The 27,003-nt window shown below is 38.0% G+C and overlaps 1 protein-coding gene across 4 annotated transcripts in view; it reads left to right on the top strand.

Annotated features, from left to right (window-relative positions):
* Nucleotides 1–12,460: 12,460 nt before the first annotated feature.
* The window catches only part of SDHAF3 (succinate dehydrogenase complex assembly factor 3), an 82,890-nt gene continuing 68,347 nt past the window's right edge, over nucleotides 12,461–27,003 (top strand). Inside the window, exons 1-3 of one of the 4 annotated variants that reach the window (XM_067746342.1) lie at nucleotides 12,461–12,743; nucleotides 12,960–13,057; nucleotides 14,555–14,618. In XM_067746342.1, coding sequence (XP_067602443.1) covers nucleotides 12,570–12,743; nucleotides 12,960–13,057; nucleotides 14,555–14,618 — 336 coding nt within the window. In that variant the 5' untranslated portion in view covers nucleotides 12,461–12,569. Of the gene's footprint in view, nucleotides 12,744–12,959; nucleotides 13,058–14,436; nucleotides 14,619–27,003 lie in introns of all 4 variants that reach the window. The other 3 variants (XM_067746345.1, XM_067746343.1, XM_067746344.1) reach the window with 3 other exon arrangements.

Here is a 27,003-nt window from a genome sequence, read left to right as displayed (position 1 = left end):
GTCTGTTCTCCATATCTTTGAGTCTGTTTTTGTTTTGTAGATGTTTTTTTTGGATTCTACGTGTAAGTGATATCATATGGTATTTGTCTTTCTCTTTCTGACTTACTTCGCTTAGTATGATAATCTCTAGGTCCATCCATGTTGCTGCAAATGGCATTATTTTATTCTTTTTAATAGCTGGGTAATAGTCCGTTGTATATATGTACCATATCTTCTTTATCCATTCATCTGTCAATGGACATTTAGGTTGTTTCCATGTCTTGGCTATTGTAAATAGTGCTGCTATAAACATTGGGGTAATGTATCTTTTAGAATTAGAGTTTTGTCTGGATATGTGCCCAGGATTAGGATTGCTGGATCATATGGCAACTCTATTTTTAGTTTTTTTTAGGAACCTCCATACTGTTCTCCATAGTGGCTGTACCAGTTTACATTCCCACCAACAGTGTGAGAGGGCTCCCTTTTCTCCACACCCTCTGCAACATTTATTATTTGTAGATGTTTTAATGATGGACATTCTGACTGGTGTGAGGTAGTGCCTCATTGTAGTTTTGATTTGCATTTCTCTAATAATTAGTGATGATGAGCATCTTTTCATGTGCCTCCTGGCCATCTGTATGTCTTCTTTGGAGAAATGTCTATTTAGGTCTTCTGCCCATTTTTTGATTGGGTTGTTTGGTTTTTTTCTGGTTATTGACTTGTAGGAACTGTTTGTATATTTTGGAAATTAAGCCCTTGGTCACATCATTTGCAAATATTTTCTCCCAGTCTGTAGGTTGCCTTTTCGTTTTGTTTCAGGTTTCCTTTGCTGTGCAAAAGCTTATAAGTTTGATTGAGTCACATTTGTTTATTTTTGCCTTGGGAGACTGACCTAAGAAAATATTGCTATGATTTACGTCAGAGAACATTTTGCCTATGTTCTCTTCTAGGAGTTTTATGGTGTCTTGTCTTGTATTTAAGTCTTTGAGCCATTTTGAGTTTATTTTTGTATATGGTGTGAGGGTGTGTTCTAGCTTCCTTGATTTACATGCAGCTGTCCAACTTTCCCAACACCACTTGCTGGAGAGACTCTCTTTTCCCCATTGTATATTCTTGCCTCCTTTGTTGAAGAGTAATTGTCCATAGGTGTGTTTATTTCTGGTCTCTCTATTCTGTTCCATTGGTCCATATGTCTATTTTTGTGCCAGTACCATACTGTTTTGATTACTGTAGCTTTGTAGTATTGGCTAAAGTCTGGGAGGGTTATGACTCCAGCTTTGTTCTTTTTCCTCAGGATTGCTTTGGCAATTCTGGGTCTCTTATGGTTCCATATAAATTTTACGGTTATTTGTTCTAGTTCTGTGAAAAATGTCATGGGTATTTTGCTTTGTGGTATTTCTAGGGGACCACTTTGTCATTGATAGTATTGAATAAAAACATAAAGAAACACTAATCTGCGGAGCACCAAAGATAATGCAGAGCATTGCCTTGGGAACCTGAGAGATAAAAGGAGTATGAGATGATACTTGTCTCCAAAGAACATGAAGTCTACTTGCGTAGACTCAATCTTGAAAAGTTAAAGAGGCACGAGGTTATAAAATGATGATTTAACATTTCTTTGGTTACTCTTCGTGTGCTCTGTAACACAAAAGAACCCTATGGCCCATTGAAGATCCATCTAAGCTCGCTATTAGATGGGCTGTCTTATGCAGGCCAAAGACAAGAAAGCCAAAGCAACAGTAAGGAGCTGGAGAGAGAAGATGCTCTAAGAGTGTGTAGACTGGGGATCGACAGCCTCACCCAATCACAACCATCTACCCCCTTAGTCCCACTCATGGCCTAATGAGTTCTATAGAGAGAAGCACAATGGAGTCCAAGGATAGAGGGCCTTCTGGAGGTTGAAGTCCTCTTAAGAAGTTTACTGAAGAAGTAATTGTCACCTGGAGAATGGATAAAATAGAGAAAAGAAAGGAAGTCTTTTGAGATTAAGAGACAAAAAAGGGAAAACGAGAGGCATGTTCTAGGACTAGCTAGTTATGACAGTTGACTGGAGAGAATGGTCATGCAGACGCAGAGTGTGAGGAACAAGGGCTGGGATCAGTGTATGAAGGACCGTGAGTGCCCAGTGAAGAAATCTTTCTAATATGCTGTCTGTTGTGGAAAGCAACAGGCTGGGCTTGGCAAAAGATGTTTTTAAATAACACGCTACACCTAGACAGCGCAGGCACACCACTTAGCTACATTGGAATTTAAATGTTAGCTGGAAGTTGTTAATCACAGTGGTTTCTTCTGGAACCTGGGGGCATACACAAAAGTTTCATTTTGAAGAGATCTATATTTAACTAGCTAAGCATCTTTTCCAGACTTTGGTCTTTGAGTGTTTAATCAGTTTTTGTTTATTCTGTTTGATGAGCCTGCTCTCACAGAGCTTTCTTTGGGGCTTCCTAAGTATGAGTGTCTTCAGAAGGGAGAGGAGCAGACATCTCCCCAAGCCTGCCTCTGCCTCGAGGGGGTGTGGGAGCTGCTGTGCCATTGCTGTTCTTAGCACAGAGCCACAAAAAGACAGATGTGAGGCCTGCGCACTTGTGCCTTCAGGGTTGAAGGTGGTTCCGCTGCAAACATCAAGTGACATTACTTTCACTAAAGATCAAAACAAAGTGATTAAAAAACGTTTGCTTAGTCAGAGTAAGTCTACTCTCAGTGACGTTAAGAAAAGGTGGAGAGTAAGGATCCAGGTGTAACTTGGAGCCTGCATTTCTAGCACCCTTCCATAGGTCAATGAAGAGGATTTGGCTAATATTTGTTTGATAAACACATGTAATGTATGTATATTAGTGCATTGCAGTGCCAAGCACAGTGACTGGGACATAGGAGATTCTTAATAAATTGCGTTGAATGACTGAATTAAGTAACCTATGTAAAATAGCTGTGGAAACAAGTATCAATAAGAAGAATCGTTAATTATGCTTCTGCTTGTAGTATAGTCTTCTTTGTTTGTTTGCTTTTCTTTTAAAACAGCTCAGAAATTTGGGGAGGGAGGAGAGAAGAAACACATAAAAAATAAAAAGAATCACCTCTCATTTCACTTTTCAAAGGTAATCACTTCCAACATGTAGGTATATTCCTTCCAGTCTTTTTCCTATGTATATCTTTGTTCATATATAAATTGTCATTTATTTAAACCAAGTATATAACCTGAAGAACAGAAGCATAAATTAAAGAATACTATATGGATTTATTGTCTTCTCTGCTCTAGTCTGAAAACATAAAAAAGATATGTAAACATACACCTATATTTTAGGTGAGTCACCATTAGCTTAATCACACATTTGGAGCCTGCTGTGTCAACACACACACGTCGTATGATACCTGTGCTCCTTTTTGCTCTCCATTTTAGCAGCATTCATTTAAAGTCGAATTAATATTAAACTAAAAACAAAATCCAAAACAAAAAGGCAGGCAAAACCTCACAACGTTTTGAGGCCATTCAGCCTTCTAATCAGGCAGCTGTTCAGCGTGTGACCATTAGTCAGACCTTGCCTTCCTCACTAAGGCTTGCACAAAATACGTTAGAGGCCTGTGTATTGATTGCCCCCTTGTTGGCTATTTTGCTAAGACATGATTACAGCCTCTGAAATTGGCTTGCAGAGGGAGCCTCCAGGCCAGAGATCTACGGTGAAGATAGCACAGGAGCCAGCAAAATATTTTAATACGTTGGCACTATAAAATTGGACAGTATCCTTGTTTTCCATAAGCCTTGGAAGGCTGTCCACGTACTTGATGTTAAGGGTTTTGAGTATCCCCACTCTGTCAATATGCTAGAAAGATAATGGGCTTTTCTTAGGTATGATAGAAGGAGGTTTCCATGAAGGGCATTCACTTGTGCAGTTGGGATGTTTTGCCCTCCTTTTCCTCCTGCTTTTCTATCTAGCTGCACAGGAGGTAGGATAAGGCGCCCAGGAGGGATATGAGGTGGCTGGTATGTGCTCTCCCAACCCTTCACCACAAACCCGGCTGCCTAAGCTGAAGCAGCCACACAGAGAGCTAAGGAAACTTTAAAAACTTAATTAAGGGGAAAAAAGCAAACAAAATAATGCTATAGTGGATTTACTTAGTGCTGTAGCCTTGCCAGGGAAACCACAGAGTCTGCATTTATATAAGACATATCTAATTAAAACGGGAGACGGGACAACGAGCTTTCTTTTAAGTTCATTTAAATACATGTTTATGTTGTGTTTAAGTTCCCTGTGGGGTAATGTAACGCTGATCCAAAGGCATAAGAGCAGTTTGATTAGGCAACTGTAGGTCTTCGTGAATACTTTGAGCCTTAAGTACTTAAGACTTAATCTCCCCCATACCCCATACCAAGGTTATCCACTGAGGCTGGGCGAGCCCCACCCCTGAAGGCAATACGTCTGAGGCTGGACTGATTCATCTTCCCTTTGTAGTCTCCTTTCCCTCCTGCCTTGGTTCTTTCACTTAAGGTTATCATACTTGAGACTTATTTTTGTTCTTCTCTGCTCTCAATGATTTATGTTATCCTTTCAGATGATATATTTATTTGACAAAGAATAACTCTCCTTTCTCTTTGCTTCTCATACCACTTCTTTCTGAGGGCAATGCAAATATTTTAAATAGGACTTCAATTTGGAGAAATTTTAAATGTTTACAAGTCAGCCAAAATATCCACATTCTATATACATCTAAACAAGAAGATGATGTTTGGGGAACTAAAATGTCTTTCTCTGTTTGCTCCCGATATGTATTATGTTTTAGGACCTCACTTCTTAAAGCGAGTGGTCCAGCAGCATTAGCGTCACCTGGGAGCTTGCTGGAGCTACAGACTCTCAGGGCCATCCCCAGGCCAACTGAACTGGAATCTGCATTTTAATAAGATACCCAGATGATTAGTGAGTACATTACAGTTGGAGAAGCACCAATTCCCTCAGACTCATCTCCTTGAGACATTATGTAGGTTCTCCAGTAGGAAGACTGTGGAAAACATCCTGTATGCTCAGGTTAGATTCTTCCTTAGGCATCTTGAATGGCCTTTTTATGGACTCATTAGAAGTCTGCTACATAGAATAAAAATGAAGAATCACTGCATAGGGTTTTAAGTCTCCCCTTTAATTATGTCTGAATTTAATTTATAATGGTTCTGGACTATAATTAGTACATTAAAAATTGATTTACTATTCATTTATGAATACATTTAAATTGGGTACTTGTGAACAAAAAATTTTCTTTAATATTATATACCTATATGTGGCAAAGTAGCTTCTCTATAGAATGTTTATTCTGCCACAGATTTTGAAAAAGGCTATAATCACATCATATATCCATAAAGGAACACTAGAGTTACGTTCTTCTTTTGAAATTTCTCGTTAATATAGATGCTATTTGATCTAACTGAAATGGATATTTCATCACTGGCTGCATGTGTTGTCACATTCTTGAGAAAGAATGGAACAATTTTAAAATAATCTCATCTGCTTAAGAACATTATTGTACTATCTGAAAGGCCATTTGGGGTTCGATTAAACAAAGTAATTAAAATAAATTTATGATTTGTTCTAAAACTTGAGCTGAATTTAATATGTATATGATAATTGCTGTTATATTTTTAAAGAAATACTGTAACCTTTTGTTGCCAAAGTCTTGTCTAATGAAGCAAGAACAAATGCTTCTTTGTTTAACCACTCTTAGTGCAATCTTGAAGTTAATTTTGAAGAAGTTATTGGTTCAGAATTATGTAGTTTCAAGAATTATCCAGCCCCCACTCTTTATTCTGTAGATAAATGATCCTCCTTCCTCATCCTCTTGGCTACAGTATCGTAGACAGAGACTAAACACTAATTTTCCTTTAATTTGTTAGTCATTCCCAGCCATCATGAGTAATAGCAATTCAAGTGATTTCACAACACAAGCCCAAGACTGAAAAGTTCCGTTCCCATTGTTGATGCTGAGGGCCTGTTAGATACTGCAGGATTTATCTTGAATCAATAAACACAGTCCAGAGTTACAGGAGATTCTCACCTCAAGAGCAACTGTTCTTGTTGCTCAAAGGAAAGCCATCATGCTTGTGTATAGTAGGGGCTCAGGCACAAATGTTGGTTTATAATTTTAGGTGTCACAGTGTAATTGCATTATATCATTTCAGTTAGTTTAAGTTTCATACCTCTAAGATTGTTGTATTCTGAAGCGGGAAATAGTTTTAAAAAACCTTAAACTAAGATTCACAGTTTTTACTGGCTATCATTTTATTTTTTTTAATTTTGAAAAAAAATTTATTTATTATTTATTTATTTTTGGCTTCGTCGGGTCTCAGTTGTGGCATGCGGGCTCTTCGTTGTGGTGCATGGGCTTCTGTCTAGTTGTGGTGTGCGGGTTTTCTCTCTCTAGTTGTGGTGCACAGGCTCCAGGGCACGTGGGCTCTGTAGTTGTGGCTCACGGGTTCTAGAGCACCTGGGCTCTGTAGTTTGCAGCACGTGGGCTCTAGTTGAGGTTTGTGAGCTCAGTAGTTGTGGTGCGTGGGCTTAGTTGCCCCGTGGCATGTGGGATCTTAGTTCCCTAACCAGGGATCGAACCCGCGTTCCCTGTATTGTAAGGTGGATTCTTTACCACTGGACCACCAGGGAAGTCCCCTGGCTATCATTTTATGTCATCATCATCATTGCTAACACTATGCGCACTTTCTATATGCTGCAGACAAACTAGTCTAAATCCCTTTTACATATCAAATCATTAAAGCACACAGGAAGCTTTTTAGGTGCGTAATATTATTCTCATTTTAAGAGAAGGAAACTTGCGACTCAGAAAGCTTAAACATAGTCCAAGATCACATAGTTAAGAAATGGTAAGGCTGGAATCTAATGGTATATGAATATAATTTAGTCACTTTAAATTTGTGAGCCTGAAGAACACATACTGTGAGCTTAGTCTAATTTGGGGGGTGGGGAGAGGAATGCCTTCTTTTGTAAGACAATTACTTTTTGCATTTGTTTATCTATTTACTTACTTTTGCTTTCTGCAGGTTAAAAGTGTAATGGCATTATAAAATTGAAATCTCTGTCTGAAGTTATCATTTAGAATTTTTCCTTCAATTTTAAGAAAATTGTATAATGTATAGTTGTATATTATAATGAAAATATAATTTTATACATGTATATTATAATGAAAAAGTAGATCAGTAATAGCTCAGCTGCAAGTCTTGCCTTTGGTTGCAATGTGATTTTTTAAATACAATTTTATATTCTGGGGCACATACTTCACACTGAAGACAATGGAAAATCTTTCGAATTTTGAAGAAAGGGAATCCAATCAGAAGACTGTTGTAGTCATTTAAACGAGGGATATGGAGTCAAGGCAGGTGGGTCAATGACATGGGAAAAAAGTGACTGATTTACAAAAGAAGTCTCAACAAGGGCTCCTCAATAACAAGATACATGAAGAGGGTGAAAGATGTTACAGAACTCTAAGTCTTTTTTTTTTTTTTTTTTTTTTGAGGTGCGTGGGGCTCTCACTGTTGTTGCCTCTCCCGTTGCGGAGCACAGGCTCCGGACGCGCAGGCTCAGCGGCCATGGCTTACGGGCCCAGCCGCTCCGCGGCATGTGGGATCTTCCCGGACCGGGGCACGAACCCGTGTCCCCTGCATCAGTAGGCACACTCTCAACCACTGCGCCACCAGGGAAGCCCCAGAACTCTAAGTCTTGAGCCTAGGTAAATTTAAGAACGGTGGCGAGAGAAAGGTCTTTGGAGAAAAATGATGAGTTTAATTTGCGACATAGACTCTGAAGAATGACAGGATATCCAATTTGAATTTATTCAGTGCTTAGCAAGGAAGGTTGAAACTGTAGAGAGGTCGGAGTGGGTGTGAGAGTTGGTTAAGATGTCCTTACCCTTTCCAGGTAAGGGTCCAGCGAGGACCTCCAAAATGGTTAGAATGGGGTTGGCCAGGTGGGGGCAGCAGAGCATCACCAATTGCTGAGGACAGCTGGCCAGGACAAGGGCACTGACACTGATGTTTGTTTGGACTGATGCATTCTCATTTGGAGGCAGGAAGAACTGCAGCTAGCTAAGGACACAGAGACAGTGGGGCCCTAGAGGTGGATCACCTGGACAGTACAAACATATGGAAGCCGAAAGATGGAAAGATTTCTAGAAGGTCAGGGGAGAGTAGATGTATGAACAGAAGCAAGTAACTAGGGAATTTGAAGAAAGTGATTTTAGAGGAGTAGTGGGGACAATAGATTAAAAGGGATTAAGCAGGGAATGAGAATGGAAATGGAGAAATATTTGTTTCAAGTTTGCCAACGAAGGAAGCAGGGTGATAGGATGGTAGTTTGAGGGGGATTTAGAATGGAGGGTTTTTTTTTTTTAATGTGAAGTGTTCTTGTGAATGTTTATGAGCTGAATGGACTAGTCTTATGAAGAGAATAATTGAAGATGCCAGTGAGAGAAAGAATGAGGGGATAATTATGAAGCTACCTCTCAGAAGAGTTGGGATACAATCAAGAGCTCTAGTGGAAGGCTTGGGTTGGAGGAGAGTACAGATGATAGAGATTTTGTGGAATTTTATTGAGTGCCAAGTTTGCATAAGTAAGCTGTGTTCTAAATGTTCATTACTTATTTGGAAAGCTTAAACCATGTCCCCTGGGAGACACGGTGGTGCTGTGGATGTGGCATGTGGGAAGTGGGATGATTCTGGAGTGAGCTCTTCAGATAGCCCTTAAGTTATTAATCACCTCCTGTTGATAATTGTGCATATAGCCTGGAGTTATAGAACTTATTTTTCACTCTTACATCCTCTTTCTCAGAGATGTTTTACTGTTTTTTTCTTTCTTTTTGATTATGTTTTTTAAAATCTTTATTGCAGTGTAGTTAATTTACAATGCTGTTAGTTTCAGGTGTACAGCAAAGTGAATCAGTTATATATATACACACATCCACTCTTTTTTTAGATTCTTTTCCCATATAGGTCATTACAGAGCACTGAGTAGAGTTCCCTGTGCTATACAGTAGGTCCTTATTAGTTACTTATTTTATGTATAGTAGTGTGTACATTTCAACCCCAATCTCCCAATTTATCCCCCCATTTTACTTTTATGTTTAAAATATTTTTAGCTATATCAAAATCTTTACCCCCATTGTTGCAGGAACACTTTAATATTGAAGGACTGGAATATTTAGTAATCAGTTTTTAACAGTGTCAATAACTTGGGTACTATTCCTGGAACCCAGGTGTTTCCAAGTTGGAAACTTAGACCATTGGTTATCAATCCTGGCTGCACATTAGAATCACTTGGAGGGGTTTCTAAGCAATAGCCATGCCTCACCCCACTCGCAAAGATGCTGATTCAAGTGGTTTGGAATGGGTCTTATCAGTTTTTTTAAACCAGTTTCCCAGGTGATTGTAATATACAGCCAAAGTTGAAAACCACTGACTTAGACCAACAGCACTTTTACTATTAGGCAACTTGTTCAATGCATCATTTAACATAGGCTGTCCCTGCAAACTCAATATGAGTAAAGTAAAATGCATTTCCAGAAGTAATTTTCCCTCCTGATTTTTCTTTGTCAATTGCACTTCCATAAAGGAAAACATGGAGACCGCTTTGATTCAAATTTTGAGGCGTTTCCCCTTCTTAAACAAAAATCTTTTCAAAGCAATTATTTCAGAGTGGGTACATATCTGCTGCTCCTTTTACAAAAAATTTTGGAGGGGACTGGGGACAAATCATGATTAGCAGAGTTGAAAGGTACTGAGAATTACCTAACCCAATTTATTTGACACGTGAGAAAATCGAGGTGCAGATTGGTTGAGTGACTTGCTGAATAACACACAGGAAAATGAATTACATGGAGGAAGGATAAAGGGAAGGCCTGTATGAAGTGTACTGATCTGGATTAGTGGCCAGGAATAGAACTCAGATCTTATTTTCAGTTCATGGCTATTTTGACCACAAGAGGAAAACCGGTCAGCCTAAATTGGTAGGTCAAAGAAACAGAAAATTTTGTCCTCAAAACATAACTCATTGTCCAGCCCACTGTAAAAAAATAAAGGTCATCTACCATTATTCTCACTGTTATTCTTGATTCCTCTCCTCTAACCATTATGTCTTGGCTTTTCTCTTACCCATCATTTGTCATTTTTGAGCATTGATTACTCAAAGCTTTATGGACCTTTTCTGCTCCCTTTATGCTGAATTAATTCTTTTATTATGTTTTATTAATTTACCGGCAGAATTTTTCCCCACATTTTTATAAGAGCTTTGGCTCTAAAAGAAGCATTTATTATACATGTACTTTAACCCCAAAGGAAACCAGAAAAAAAGTAAACTGGAACAATAAATTAATTTTTAATTTACAGGGATATTAAGAGATGAAGTATGGTTAGAAAAAGATTTCCTGAAGTAAAATAACCATGCTGCCATTCAATCCTTGCCATGAATGTGGTTTGTCAAAAAACCAAATTAAATCCATTTAAGAAAATGTTCTGTGTTCTTTTAAACAAATATTTTTCTACAATTTCAGCAAAAGGAAAATAGTCCATTCAAGGTAATAAATATTAGAGTGCTTACTATTTGTAAGGCACTGCGGTGGACCCTGAAAAGAATACTAAAATGAGTTAAGTCCCTGCCCTTGGTAGAGGGGTGTGTGTCTTTTTGTCTTTCAAGACGTCTTTGCATAAACAAAAATCTGGGGTCTCGGAGGGAATCACATAAATTTTCCCACATTCTTGCCCTTTCATCACCAGCAGGTCATATAAATCACTTGACACCCTTAAAATCACAAAATCCCTGCCCTCCGGGAATTTGTAATCTAGTGGGGGCAAGCAATAGGCAAACAAGTAAAATATGTATGTGTTACAGAGAAAAATAAAGCAGAGAGGGGGCTTAGGGAGTTCTTAGCATGATGTTGGAGCAATATCAAATATGCTTGCCAGGGAGGATCTTAATCAGAAAGAGACCTGAAATAATGAGCTGAGTGAAGTAAGGGTGTTAGCCAAGAAAGACACCTGAAGCAGAACATTCCAAGCAGATGGAAGAGCAAATACCAAGGCCCTCGGTTGGAAGAGTGCCTGGCCTGTTCAAAGATGAATTAGGGGCTTTGAAGGCCAGTGTGGCTGGAATAGGCCAACTAGGGAAAGAGCAGTAGGAGAAAATTTAGACAGCTAAGAAGCGGAGAGGCTTTGCGTTTTACTCTAATGAGAAGCCACTGGAGGATTTTGGCGAGCAGAGTAGTGACATGTTTTTGTTCTGTTTTGTTTTGTTTTGCGGTACGCGGGCCTCTCACTATCGTGGCCTCTCCCGTTGCGGAGCACAGGCTCCGGGCGCTCAGGCTCAGCGGCCATGGCTCACGGGCCCAGCCGCTCCGCGGCATGTGGGATCTTCCGGGACCGGGGCACGAACCCGTGTCCCCTGCCTCGGCAGGCGGACTCTCAACCACTGCGCCACCAGGGAAGCCCTGTTGTTGTTGTTTTTTTTAAACCTATTAATAATTTAATAAAAAGCTATGTAAAAAGGTGTGGTCAGAATGATGGGAACCAGCAAGGATTTCTAAGGCAGCCAGATACTACCAGTAGCAGAGGCTGTTACAGTTTAGGTGGATCATGATCAAAGCTGATCATGGCAGAAGCAGAAACACAAAAAGTGACTACAGCATCCGGTAAAGAGAGACCATTGTGGAATAGGGAGTAGTGAGAAATGATCGAATTCTGCATACATTTTGTTGGTGGAGCCATCAGGATTTGTTGAAGGTCCAAAGGTGTGATGGGACAGAAAGAACGAGGCTAAACTGCTGCCAGCTTTGATTGGTCACACTCTCAGTATCACCGTTGTAAAAGGTGAAGATTTGTGAACGTTCTGATTCTACGTTTTCATCTCAGACTACTTAATCAGAATCTCCTGGATCGTGACCTTGGACACAATACATTTAAAATGGTCTCTAATTATTCTTCTAAAGCCAACTTGACATGAGCTAAGGATTGAAACCTGCTGGCTCAGGTCTCACTTGAGTTACATGAAACAGGCCACGCCTTCAGGGTACAAATTAGGAGCACAGCCCTGTGCAAGGTACGTGGGTGGGTGGGCTTCTGAATGGAGAGATTAATCCCATTCCGATCCCTCTCGCAGAACGCAGGAACACTGCAAAGACATCTGAAGTGTCTTTAGCCAACCATGGAAGGCTTCCTGGAGGAGTCCGATTTTGACGGAGCCTTTCTTAAGCCTTTATCAGGAGGAAAAGGGGTAAGATGAATGGAAAAGATGATGGGGTGTAACGGAGTGGTTAACAAGCACCCAAGCCAGACTCCTGGTGGACGACCGCTCCGCCCCAGACGCAGGCCCTAAGGAGTCGCTGCGCTGGCGCTCCACGAAAGCTACGCCCCTTTCAGAGAAGGACCGGCCCATTTCTGCCCGCCGCTGCCCCTCGCGTTTCCGGAAGGTCCTGATATTAGGCCGGACCCAACCGGATGCAAGTCGCACGCCCTCTTCCGCTTGTATTTGGGTTACTTATATTCAGCTTGTAAGGAGAGGCAGGCGCGCGCGGTCTCCCTGCGCAGGCGTGGCCTGTGGTCCACGCTCGGAGTTATGCCTGTTCGGCACGTCTCGCGTGTCCGGGCCTTGTATCGGCGCATTTTGCTGCTGCACCGGGTTCTGCCCCGAGACCTCAAAGCCCTTGGTGACCAGTACGTGAAGGACGAATTTAGGAGACATAAGACCGTTGGTTCTGACGAGGCCGAGCGATTCTTGCAGGAATGGGAGGCAAGTAACTGCCCCCTTTTCTTCGCCCCAGATCTTTGAGGTCCCTCAGCGGTGTCCCGGTTTGTCTCTGGGAGAGGCCGCCTGACCCGGCTGGTTTCCCCGGGCCTCACGAGCTCGAACACAGCGGCAGCCTGTTCCGTTTGAATTAAACAGCGCAAAGCCGTTCAAACAATACTTCCCAAAGTTACGTCCCAAGCTGGTCTGTTTATCCCACAGGTTCCTCGCTGGAGCACATCCCGTTACAACAGCGTGTCCAGTTCAGTTCAAGTTTTGCCAGGCGCTGGAGGGGTGAGGATGGAGGTTACAAAATTGAATAAGTCACCGTCAGGTGCTTAAAGAGCTTACCGTTTGGCAGCTTTTTTGTCTCCTCCAGTGCCTTGCACGTAGCGAGCGCCTATTGATAAATTAATGGTTTTCTCGTTACTAGTTTTCAGAGTTTTAGAGGCTTGTTTCTATAATTACTATTTTTAAAATCCCAGTGTTCTTTGTTGGGTCTTAATAATATTCTCAGTTGACTGATAACAGAAATCGGATAAGACTGGGGGTAATTAAAAGCGGTGGGCAGAAATGCTGGTCAGAGGTAAGTCAGGTGAAAGTTGGTTTCTTCGTAGTCTCAAGTCACGTTATTCTGTTGAATTGCTCTGCATCATTGCACTAAATCTTAATGAGACACATGCATTAGGGATTAACCCTTTGATTTTTCCCTCCCTTTTTTGAGTGAAGTCAAATGATGTTCAGAGTGTTTCATTTAGAGTGTTTCGTGGGGTTGGGAGCCATGCAGCACTGCCCCTCGTTATTTGCAAATATAAAGAAATGAATGAAATTGGCAATTAGAGCGACAGGTATTTGAAAGCATGAAGCAGTGTTGGTTTAAGAACTGAGGTAAGCAATTCTTCAGCCTAAAAAGTTGATGGCTATAGAGATGATTGAAGTCTGTTTTTTTAAAAAAATCATAAAGGGTGAACACAGGGTGAACATTAGGGTGAACACCGAACTCTTTCACTGAATTGCAGAATGTTTTATTGTAGACTCATGTACGCTTGCAAGAGGGACATTTAGGACAACGGTGAAATTTAGAACTTGCCTAAAAATTATGTGTATTAGATGTAGTGAGGCTGCCTAGAGCCAGGGAAGTTGAATCTTAAAATGCAGACTGCTGCAGACTGCTCTCTTTTAATATGGTAACTTGGTCTTGAAGCCAGAAGAACTGGATTCAGATTCAGGTACCGGCATTTATTAAATGTCAGGTCACTTTTCCTAGTCTTATTTTCTTATCTGTAAAATCATAACAGTATTTACAATATGCACCTCTAAATTAGTGTATGTAAATGTAAGTGACATCTTTTAAGCCAAGTCAGTTTGTGGCAGGACAGGAAGAAGTCTAGCTCTATGTTGGGAAGAAATAAGGGCACTTTGGGAGGCCCTAAGAACTGGGAAGCTTTTTAGGGAAAGAGTAGGAACCCAGAATAAATTGGTAATAGGCTAGAGGAAAGAGACATTTTAAAAAAACTGTTTTTTTAAAAAAAATGTGTTGATCAACTGAGGAGACTTGGTGTCAGGCGTTCAGCTTAAAAAAAAACAAACCCACAAAAACCCAAAAAACTCTCCTAGTGCTATGTGGCATTTGGTCTCTAGGATTCTTTCACACACTTCTAAAATTGCTTATGAACTTGAATTTGCTTTACTTTAAAAGGCAAAGTTGGGTATGGATACCACTGGAGAAGAGAAGGGAAGGGTCAGGAATATGAGAGGACTCAGTATTGGGAGGAGAGTTCCCTATTCCCTTTCATCTATTCCCTTCTGATCACAGAAAACTGGCAAATGTTAGAGCAAATTCATCGGGGGAAATTTCTGTTCAAGGACCTTTGGGGGAAGGTAAGAGGAAAGTATTTCATTTTATCTTAAGGATAAAAATGTAAATGCGTATTTACAGAGTAAATAGTGAATTTGTATGATTCCTTACCATAGAGAAAAAATGTTAAGTTCAGGGAGAGATGTTTGATAACTGGTTATTAAAATACCCCTTGTAATCTTATTCCGGAGCCTTTTAGGGGACAACTGTTAAAAGTGGAATTGGGGCAGGGTAGATCAGGGGGTCTTACTTATTATTGACACTTTTAAAGTTCTGACTATGCTCAGTTTTGAAGAATAGCTGTTTTAGGTAATGCTTTCCATTTTTCTTTCTGCGCCGACCCAGTTGTGGACAGAAGAACTTCTTACCACTGTTTTCTGGGAAATTAGAATAAACGTTGAAAATTAAATAGCAAGTAGAAGACCTTTGTGTTAGAATGTGAGACGAAACACAGCTCCTTAGGAGCCACTTTGAAAAGACTCCGTGTGTTTAATTTTTCATTTTTTTTGCCCCATTTATTTATGTCTGTTGCTTTCTTGCCTGGTTTCCATTGTTTTCCTTAAGTAGCTGCTTTGCTCTGTGTCTCTTGGGGGAGGTTTATAGTGGAAGTTTCTGGAAAAAGCAAAATGCTTAAACATTCTTTAAATAGTTATTGATCACTTATTGCCAGGCAAAGTGCTAGGCATTGTAGGACACACAATGAATAATATATGTGTTTTACTTTTATGGTGTACAAGTTTAGAGTATAATAGACGATTATAGTATGAAAGGGTGTCTCTGAAGTGCTATAGGGGCAAGGAGGGAATGGAGGAAGCTGAGGCCACATGTAATGTCTGAGCTGAGGTTTGAGCAGGTCAGCGTTACCTTGTCAAGAAAAAGACTCTAGAAAGAGGGAATAACCTATGCAGAGTTATTGAGGTAAGAAACAGTATGACTTTTTCCAGGATATGCAGTGATGTGTTTAGAATTTAGTGTATTACATGGGAGATAAGGAAGAGATAAAGCTAAAGAGGTGACAAGAGACAGGATATTCTGTTAAGGATTTTAGGTCTTTATTTTGAATCATTGAAAGATTTTAAGCAGTGGTGAAAATGATTCAAATTATATTCTAGAAAGATCACTTTAACAGCAATAGAAAGGAATGATTGAAGAATGAGACAGATTGAAGGTAGGGAGAACTGTTAGGAGAGATGTAGTAATCCCAAATATGTATGTGCCTGAACCGAGACAGAGATGTTGAGGATGGAGAGTATGGGCTTTTGCGTTACCCTTTTTAAGGTAGAATGGGATTTGACTTGGTGACTGATACAGGATTAATTAGAGGGGAGGCCATAGAATGGATAACTCTCAAGTTTTGGAATACGATACCAATAACCAGAATAAGTATATAGGAGGAGGAGGTGGAGGATGAGTTCAGTATGGTACATTTTTGTGTTAAAAATTCTGGTGGGACAGTCAAGTGGAGATGTTTTGAGATATATTTACCCTGATACTCAAGAGACAGATTGTGGCTGGAGATAGAGATTTGGAATTCATTAATTGTAATTGATGGTCCAAAGGTGTGAATTAAAGTGCCCAGGCTGGGTATAACGGGGGAAGCTAGATAGATAGTGGTCAAAGATAGACCACTAACATTTAGGAGTTAAAGAGAATGAAGGTAGTAGTAGTGTAGTGCTGGAACTGTTCTGTTCTTTTCTTTTTCTGTACTCAGTTGTTCCTAAGCTACTTCTGCAAAGGAACATACTTTAGATTTGTATGATAGTCTTTATCATAATATTTGCTTTTTTGTTTTATTTTGTTGTATTCATTTTAGAGAGGAGGAAATGCTTCAAATTTCATGTAACTGTGCATTTGTAACTCATGTGGGATATCTTATGAGTTTGAAGTGGATCATCAGATTAAAAAAATGTATGATTACATTGCATGTCATCTATATTTAGAGTTTCCTTAACTTAATATAATTAGGGTTGGATGGATATTTTGCAGTTTTTATAATTGTACGTCTCTCTTACCTAATTTGAGGACCTCATTTTGTTGGTTTTGAACATCCTGATTTGAACTTTGTATTTTAGTTTGTGGGAGAAAAGGAATGAATTACCTCTCTGTTCAGTAGATGGATTGTGTGTGTGGGGGATCATCTACCAAGTATGAGGGAGTCATCTGGGAACCTCTTAGTTGTACTGTTTATTCCGCATGTTACTCAGTGTGGTGTTTTTGTGACGGTTTATTGGGTGGTGATGGTTTATTGATATGTTACACATGTGTGTTTTCCACATTAAGCTTTACCATTTAAAAAATTTTAGCCGTACTGTGGTCCTTACCTAATGGTTGAAAAAGGGGTGAAGGTGAGGATTTGAAACAGTATATCCTTGGAACATAAAATGTTTCTTTTTTTTCTTTTTTTCATTTCTGAAGTATTTGGAAGCTTTTACGATATTTTTTTGTTTAGAAATACTTAACTTTTATTGGTGTCAGTTGTGTTATAACAGTGCTTATGTTATAAAGTAACTTAAGATGTTTTTAAAAATCATAGTTTGATCAACATTGCAAATATTATTGACTTTATACTATATTACTGGAACACAGAGGTACGTCCTTTTATTTAAGTGATTTTAAAGTTATTGGAATTTATAGATTTAAAATAATGGTAATAGAATGATAGTATTAATATGCTATTAGTTATGGTTCTAAAACAGATCTGTGTGTGTGTAGGGCTGTGTGTATGTCTATATACCACACAGACTTAAGAATTTGAAGTAAGTTTTTCCGTAGAATTTAATAAAAGGATTATATATATATGCATAATATTGATTTTACTGGTTTACCTATTATTTTATGAGATAAATTATTTTACGGTTGCTTAATAAGAACAGATGTTTGAAATTTTACATAGGGAGTATTAGAATTGATTGAAAGGGGCTTCACATTGCTTCAGTAAACTTGTTTTTTAGGTTAATGCTCTTCAGCTTTTTTGAAAAACCAAAGTAATATATGTATGTGGTTAAAAAAATTAGTGTGGGAGGGCTTATAATAAAGAGCAATATATTCTTTTCTATTCCTTAATTTATCTGTTCTGGGGACATTTTTCATTTTATTTTGGTGTCTTTCAGGTTTCAGGTATCTTGTGAATTTTGTTATCTGTCCAAATTTACAAGTAAAGCAATAAGAAACTGAGAACTCTGTATATAGGTAGGCTTGTTGATTAGAAAATTACTTTTAGGATCACAGAGTTTCAGTAAATCTCCCTTGGATTTGCTTCTTGCTCCTCATTTTCTTTACCTCCCTGGTGTTTGTGTTCCGTTGGTTCTGGCAGTTTGGCTTTATCTTCAGCTGTTATTCTCTGTTTTGTTTTCTAAGCTGTGGCTGCTTCTACTGAGGCTGTTTTATTAGTTAAACTTCTCCACCTGCTTTCCATTTTGAGAACCTTACTGAAATCTCTTGGCTTCTAATGGCTCCTTTCTTAGTCTTTATGGATCGCTCCTTTAAAAGTTTTTCTATTAGTTCAGTGGAGTTTTGGAAGGGAGAAGAAATAAGAAATAAGCTGCTGTGATTTCTCCAATCTGCCATCTCAAACTGGGGATTCTCAGTGTTTTCATTTTAAAGATGAAGAAACTAAGGCCTGTAGAAGTAAAATGACTTGTTTGGTGCCACACAACTAGGTACGATGAAAATCTTGTGCTCTCGCCTCATGAAAATCAGTTAAGATTTTGGAAATTAATGTTTCCAAAAGACTATTCAATTTTTGTTTAATGTAAAATGATTATATATTTTTTTCTTTGAATTTTGCTTGTTTGCTTATTACAGTTTATTTGTATATTTGGTTTGTTTTCCATTTTTGGTATTTTTCCTAAGGGACAGGGAAGATTTTTTTTAAATCATGTTTCTACCTAATACACCTCTAGCATAATTAGGAAATGTTTAGGTAATGATTTATTTGTATGTTTATTATCCCAAGGTGCTAATTGCGACACATTTCTTTCTCAAAGATTTTTTTCGTTAATGACATGAGAATAGAAGTTGCTGTAATGTAACTGTTAAACTGTTGTGCTAGTCAGGCACATATATTTCCTGTGTGATTTTTGGCTTCAGTTGTCTTAGTAGGGGAAGTAATATTTTACCCTTGAAATTACAGATGGACCAAAAAGTTCTCTTTTACCTCTAAGATATGATTATATTAGGAGATGAGTTAAAACTATATCAAACGGCTTAACCCACTTTACACTTTTCATTGGCACCACTGATTTCTCTCTTTAATCTTCTTTTAGTTTTAGGGTTGTGTGTTACCATAGTAATACCACGGACAATAAAAATACAGTACATTTTATTTCTCTTTGTAATACTTACCATTAACATAAAGTTAATAATTCCTGAATTAAAAATTAGTTAAAATAAAAGGCAAATAGAATGTATTTGGGATTAATGTGATAGATGCTTGATAGCATTAGTATAAAAAGCACTTAGCTTGGACTGGGAAAACACTTAACAGCTTTAATACAGGAATGGGCAAAAGGGACTCTAATAAGAGGTCATTCTCTGATTTATATATGAATTTAACTGCTGTGTTGAATGTATATGGTAATAGTGAAAAATTTAAATCAGTACAGATGTCCAGTGATGGCAGAAGAATGAAATTATAGCCATGTGATGGATGGGTTAGTATGCAGCTCTTAGTAATGGTGTTTCAGAAGAATTAATGGTATAGAAATAGAAAACTGCTCATGATACAATTAAAAATAAACAGTGTTTATCTTTGGGTGCTGGGATTAAGGATGATTATAATTTTCTTGTACCTCAGAATTCGAGATCATGTGCTACTTTCGTAATTATAAGAAAGCCAATAAATGTGATTTTAAACGATGCAGTTGGATATGCTCAGCATTTTTGTTACCAATCTTGTGTCACAAAGCACAGGAAAACACATACATTGAGTTAACTAGCACCTTATAAATATAGTTCCTAATTTTGCTCTTTAAATTTTGTAGGTTAAACTTAGACTTCTTCATGTTTCATAAATAATGTCAGCTATATATCTTAATTATTTCTTGCTGAGTTTTGTAAAATTAAAACAATGTAAATGTGTAGACTTTTTTATTCAGTATTGTAAATGGCCACTGAAATAAAAGGCATCCAGATTGAAAAGAAAGAAAGAAAACTGCCTTTATTCACAGGAGATATGATTATGTAGACAATTTGATGTGATCTACTAAAAAACTTCTGGAATTTAATAAGTCAGTTTAGCAAGGTTGTATGATACATGGTCAGTATATAAAAATTAACTGTACTTTTATATACTAGCAGTGAAAACTTGGAAATTAAACTTTTTAAATATCACTTACCATCAAAAAATATGAAATGCTTAGGGAAAATTCAGACAAAGGATGTTCAGACCTGTACACTGAAAACTACAAAGCATTGCTGGGAAAGAATAAACATGTGTGGATTAAAAATTAAACTTTATCTAGTTACTGTTTTTTCCTTAACCACTAGAAGACATATTTAGAATTTAGAATCTTTAGGGCTCTAAACTGAGATCAGAAAAGAGTCATCAGGGCCATCTATCTGGTATAGTTTTAAGTCTTTTTAAGCAACGTGAAGAATCTTCTCATGTTAATTTCTTAGAGATCATACTTAAATAGTCATAATTCTCCAATAACTTCATTTAATGAAAATTAAGTTACTACTTAATAACTGTTAGAAGTCTATTTTAATTTTTTACCTTTTTCTAAGTATTGTAGAAGGTTGCATGAAGGCTGACAGTGTATTAGGACTGGCAGAGGAAATTGGTTAACTGTTGGTTTGTCTTCTGGCGAGTGAGACAGAGAGAGGATGGAAGGTGGCTTGGAAACCAGCAGGCTTAGGAAGGAGATTCTAGGTAGGTTTGTGCCACCCAAGATTGTCATTGTAAGTTCTGGTAATTGATCTTGTACATTTGGAATTGGACTTTATCAGCATACTCAGAGATGATCGAATATTGACTTCAGATTCACACTAACTAAATTTATGTAATACTGAAGTATAAGCTAGAATGCTGATTTCTATGGTTTGGGGAGTGGGGGCCGATGAAGAGGGCTCTCCTTTTCCAGGAGTCAGAATATTCATATTTAGATCCAGGGACACTTCTTTCAGAGGTGTCTCAGAATTTAGAATTTTTTAGATTTTAGAAAGGTAACAAGGAGTATGATTGAATTTTAAGACACACCCCTGTGGGATCTGGAGTGGTACCCTGTAATCAAGTACATTAATATTTCTGCAGTAAAGCTTTTGACTGTTCATATTAAGCAGAGTAAATAAATGCTTCACATAATCCATTTAGGTCCGGATTTGCTACCAGATGAGTTCTGAAACAGCTTTTGTTTTTTGAAACTTCTTTGACTTCAGAATTGCAAGTAAGGGATTGTGGACCTCTATTAAGCTTTCTAGGAAACTGAATTAATGTTTAGAAGGTTGCCTGGTAAACACGGAATTAAAATAATGGGAACTGGGTAGGCATGAGAGATTTTTCATCAGGCCTTGTAGTAGAAAACATCCGTTTAGTTTACAGTAGAAAACATTGTGGGTCCTCATGCTTCACTGCCCTTTTTTCCTGGACAGTGCTGAACACACATTAGGAAGTTTGCCCCCTCTTGATAGTTTATTTTTGTTTTAAGCACATTTTTTCCTGCCAAAGCATTATTATTATTATCAGTGTGTTGATAGATTAAGCTACCTAATTGGTCTTCTGGGCCTGAGAGAATTCAGATGTTTCCCATTGTGTGTTGATTTTTTTAGCTCAGTTCCCAAGGGAGGATCATATTTATCTTATTTAGAAGTTTTTGGTCTTCCCTAATCCTAAATTAGTAAACTTGGAGCATTTCTAAAATAAATTGAATTTTGACTTCTAAGCTTTCAAACACTAAAATATTTATGCTTTATTTGAATAGATTTTAAACATGGCCTATTTTTTTTTCAAAAAACATTTCATCATTATAAACATAAAAAAATAGCAGAATGTTGTATATTGTATGTTTAAGTAGCAAAGCTTTCTGGACTTTGCTGCAGGACTCTTCACTTTGCTGCAGATGAAGTTGTCTAGTTTGTTTAAAACTATCCCATTGAATAAAAAAAAAATCACACACTTCTCATAGGAACTTTCCCCTTTCCACACTAAGAATGGCAGCTGATGGCATGGCAAATACGTATATATAAAAACAACTATAGGGCTTCCCCGGTGGTGCAGTGGTGCCAATGCAGGGGACGTGGGTTCGAGCCCCGGTCTGGGGAAGATCCCACATTGCCACGGAGCAGCTAAGCCCGTGTGCCACCACTACTGAGTCTGTGCTCTAGAGCCCGTGAGCCACAACTGCTGAGCCCATGTGCCACAACTGCTGAAGCCCACGCACCTAGAGCCCATGCTCCGCAACAAGAGAAGCCACCTTAATGAGAGGCCAGAACACCGCAACGAAGAGTAGCCCTGGATCACTGCAACTAAAAAGAAAGCCCACACGCAGCAACGAAGACCCAATGTAGCCAAAATAAATAAATAAATTTATAAACAAACAAACAACTATAATAACATCAGCATGCGGCATCAATGGGTCTAGCCTCACAGCACAGACCCAAAGCTCTAACCCCTCCAAAAGGTAGCTTGTTCACTGCCTCACACTTCCCAGCCTGGCTGCCTACTTATTCATTCTATAAGGTATAAGTACGTACAGTTGATAATGCAGGATTTCTAGCCAATAACCATAGTTAACACCACTTAAAAAACACCATGAACATATTTAAATGCCTTTACTAGGCTAAGCAAGATGCACAGAGTGAGAAAAACGTCTTATTTTAAAATATTTGGAAATATATACAACTTTGATACAGTTTCAGGGTACTAATAACGACCTTGGCTACTTCATGTAAATTACTTAAAATTTCTAGTACACTTCTAGAAACTGCAATATGATTATATTCGAATTTTATAATTAAATCTAATGAGGGCAGAGCCATCTCAAAGAAGTTTGTTATATTTTTCCCTACTCTGGAATTCATGTGGAGTTAGATACTCAAGTTTATTTCTCTATCCTCCTCTTTCTCAACCCCCTTCTTCCTCCTGTCATCCTCTTCATCTTCCGTTTTTTAGGCAACATCTGTCTCCTTTGCACCATCAGATTTTCCTGAGTTGGCTAAACCTTTTTCCTATTTCTCCTTCAGCCTCACTACCTTATTATTGTAAGGCTGCTTCTTTTGCTCTCAGATTACTCCACATCTGTTTGGTCTTCAGTGGAGGTGCCAGGGTTTGTGGATTTGATCTCAGGGTGGAACTCTGAACAGAACACTCCCAGTAGTGGCTACTCGGGAGCATTAGGTCCTTCCTGCTTCTCTTAGTTCTTCCACAATGCTCCATTTCTGGGTCATCAGATTTGGATTTCCTTTTCCCAGAGATTGTCTTCTGTATCTCAGAGCACTTCTTAGAAAACTGCAAAGGAAAAATCAAAAACAAGCTGCAACGCTGATGGGATCTCTTGGATTTTTCTTCTTTTGTACCTCTGGCTTGCCTGCACAATGAAGGCAGAGAAGACCCTTTGCTCTGTGGTTTCTTAGGTCACCTTCAGCCGTATTGATTCATTGTTTGCTAGCCTCTGCGTGCAATTTTACTGCACGCAGTAAAGAAACAGTTAACAAGAAACCAGTATTAATGATTATGGTAGACATACATGTATATAGTTAAGAACTATATAGAATTTGCTTTTCTGTGCCATTTTCAGCTATTGTATTTAATCTTTTTGTGTCACCTGCTAGGTTAGTCAAGCGATTGGGACAAAGATTGTAATAACGTTTTGGAAGCTTGATACTTTTGTAACTACTTTTATGCTATGAGTGCATTTCTGAAAAGTTGTTTATAAGTTGATTTTAAAAAATTTTAACTGTATTTTAAGTATACTGGCAGATTAACTATTTAAAGAAATTCTTTTGTTAATCCTTTTGTAAAATGAATAATCAGCCCATAATTTCCTTCTTTGTGTAAACCTGCATTTGCATACATGAAATTTGTTTTAAATAGGGTTTGTCTGCAAATGTCGATGCATGTGTCTAAAAAGAAAAAAATTTAATTTCTGTTTGTGAAGAACAAATTCAGATTTGGCACTTTTGATAAGTAAGACATACCAGATTATTTTAGTTCTATTCTTTTCAACTAAAGCATATTTTAGATAGCATTTTGCTATCAAAATATGCTCTGCACCTTTAAGGGGTGGCAAGAAGTTCATATGTTAAGATTGAACTGTAGTATATTCTTAAAGTATATTTTCTTAAATAGTAATAGAGCTAGTGTGAAGTTATATAAAGTTTAAAAAGCTATTTAGTAGTTTTATCTTTTCTTAAAAGCATAACTGGAATCTCAAATCTTAATGATTTTTGTCTTTAAAAATTTTGCTTTATCTTAGTCTGTACTTACAGAGGTAGATGTGTATGTTGCTTTTAATTATGTTTGTTAGCTTTCTACTTAACTGTAGTTGGGTGATACCTAGCAGTTTACTCCTCTGCTTGATACTTGGATGATAGATAACTCATCCTTCTTTTAGTTTGGATACTGAAATCTTGTTAACCAGTATTAACCATAAACAGCTATTTAGTCCACAGTATAGCATAAATGTGGTATATTTATGATGAAAAAATAAAAATGTAATTGCCATTGTGTAATATTTTAACTGTACTGTGGTTAAATAGACTTTTTCTGCAGGGCTGTCTGGGAGCCTTACTACTATTTGTTATACTGTTTCTTTGGGAAAGTATATACAAATTAAAGTCTAGAGCATTGGGAACTTGGCCCCATCTCTTAGACCAGCTGCACAACCTATTGGATAGTCAGTCAAAGGAGAAGCCCTCATGATTTAACATGGGTACTCTTTGATTCCATGGAAAGTAAAGCCTTTCCTCGATAACTGAGGAAGAAGTCAGTGGGTTAGAGAACCCTTGGAAATGTCCTGGGATCTAGTAGAGACACGTCTTCTAATATAAATAAGGCCAGCCATTTGTTTGTTCATGGCCTTAACAAGTTGAGTGTCAGGGATAATCTAGACGACATTATTAAGGACAAAAACTGGAAAGAAAGCAAAGAATCAGGAGGAGAGGTTTCAGCAACAAGTTCAAGGTGGGACATGGAGAAATTGTTCCAAATGTAGGTCTTGAATTGTGTGAGGCTGGGAGGACTAGACAGGAGGAGCCCAACTGAGTTTATTTGTTCACTGATTCATTCAATGCCTACTATTTTTCAGGGGATACAGAGATTAATGGTCAGTATCTGTAAGGAGTTCATAAGTGTGGTACATGTCTGTATAAGATAGAAGAAGACTCATTGTACTCTAAAGAGTAGTAGTTGAGAATGTTGGTCTTCTGACAGCAGGGCAAACAGAGTGGTGTGATTACAGGAGGAAACTTCTCTTTCCCTTAGCCATTCAATTTATGATTGTTAGGCAGTTCTCTAACCAGTATATCTACCCTGTCACTTGCTGTTCCTTATTCTGACTCTGTTCTGTTGGATTTTGAAGATCTTTTTATCTTTGAGTTTCTTTTTAAAATATAATTACCCTATGAGAGATTCCATTTTAAATTATTGGCAGCTAACACTTTAATGATTAACAATGACATTGATTAACATCCAGCTACTTACTGTGTGAATGGATAATTTGATTAATCACTCCAAGCCTCAGTTTCCTCATCAGTGAAATGGGAATACCAACAGTACTTACTTCAAAGGTTAAGGATGAAATAAGATAATATATGCACAATAGTTGCCTTGTACATGGTAAGTTCTCAATAAGTGTTAACTATTTTAGCTGTAGTGTGTGGTAGGAAGGAGCTTTGATAGGAAGGAGTTTTGAAGGTACTGAAAACAAATTTTGTAATTTCATTATTCTTAATTCTTCCTTCTTTCCTATCTTCCATATCCAGTTAGTTTCCAAATCTGGTTGATTCCTTTTACCATATCAGAACTCTGACCTGTTGTCTCCATTCTCTTTGCCTCTGGATGTTTGTAGTAATTTCATAAATAAGCTTGCCTTTAGTCCCTTTTAAATGTCAGCTTATAAAACACAAGCTGATCATATTATTGCCCTCGTAAAAAGCCATCACTATTTTCCGATTGACCTTTCTTGAACCCAAGTTAAAAACTATGCAAAATCTGACTTGAATATGTTTTTCCTACCTTACATCTCAATATTCTTTTTCAAGTTTCCTAAGTTCTAGTCATACTCAACAGAGAATGTGGCCTTAAGTTGTCTTGGCCTCACTATTCATTTGCCCTAAATGTTTTCCTGTCTTTTTCTGTATAGCCAAATCCTAAAATCTCTTTCATAACAGCTCCAATCCTTTGCTATCAACTGTTTCTTGATTAATTCTCCCAGTAAAAAGCAAAACTCTGTCTTCTAATTTTCTAAAACATTATTTTGTATTTTTGTCTTCTTCATGCTTTCTACAGTGTATTATAATTATTTGTGTACATCCTTTTTGGTGCTAGTAGAGGGTAAATTGCTTGAGGACGAAAACTATGTTTCATGTATCTTTGTGTACCTTAAAGCTCCTAGGACAGTATTTTGCTTATGATAGATGCTCAGTAAATCTTGGTTTTTTCCTCCAAAAGAAAAATGTGTGATTTTTCAGATGAAGACCAAACATGTTGGATAAAAAGTTAACCAAATATGTGAATTATAGTTTATAAAGATTAATAGTTTAAGCAAAGGCTTTTAGCCTGATTATGGGAATTCTTAAATTGTATTTCATAAATAAATGAGAATTCAGTGTTATATTTCATAGTGTACTAGGCTTATTCCAGGCACTTTAATCCATGTTTTTATGTAGATATGCTGTCAAGTCAGTAGGCATATGAATGCATGAATAGCTGGTTCAGGTTTTTTTTTTTAATTAATTAATTAATTAATTTATTTTTGGCTGCGTTGGGTCTTGGTTGCTTCACGCGGGCTTTCTCTAGTTGCGGCAAGTGGGGGCTACTCTTCGTTGCAGTGCATGGGCTTCTCATTGTGGTGGCTTTTCTTGTTGCAGTGCACAGGCTCTAGGTGTGTGGGCTTCAGTAGTTGTGGCACACGGACTCAGTAGTTGTAGCTCATGGGCTCTAGAGCACAGGCTTAGTTGTGGCGCACGTGCTTAGCTGCTCTGCGGCATGTGGGATCTTCCCGGATCAGGGCTCTAACCCGTGTCCCCTAAATTGGCAGGCGGATTCTTAACCACTGCACCACCAGGGATGTCCTGGTTCAGTTTTATATATATATATATATTTTTTTCTTTTTCCATTTAATATAGTGTTTTAAGTGCCTAAGAATGGAGAGAGATAATTAAAGAGTATTTAGGAAATTTAAGATCATGAACTGGGAGAGTCCTAGGACAGGCATAATTGCTAAGAATCTTGGAAACAGAAAAAGAAGT

The sequence above is a fragment of the Pseudorca crassidens genome, chromosome 8 (assembly GCF_039906515.1).
Source record: "Pseudorca crassidens isolate mPseCra1 chromosome 8, mPseCra1.hap1, whole genome shotgun sequence".
NCBI lineage: Eukaryota > Metazoa > Chordata > Mammalia > Artiodactyla > Delphinidae > Pseudorca > Pseudorca crassidens.
This window is presented reverse-complemented; position numbering and strand designations above follow the sequence as displayed.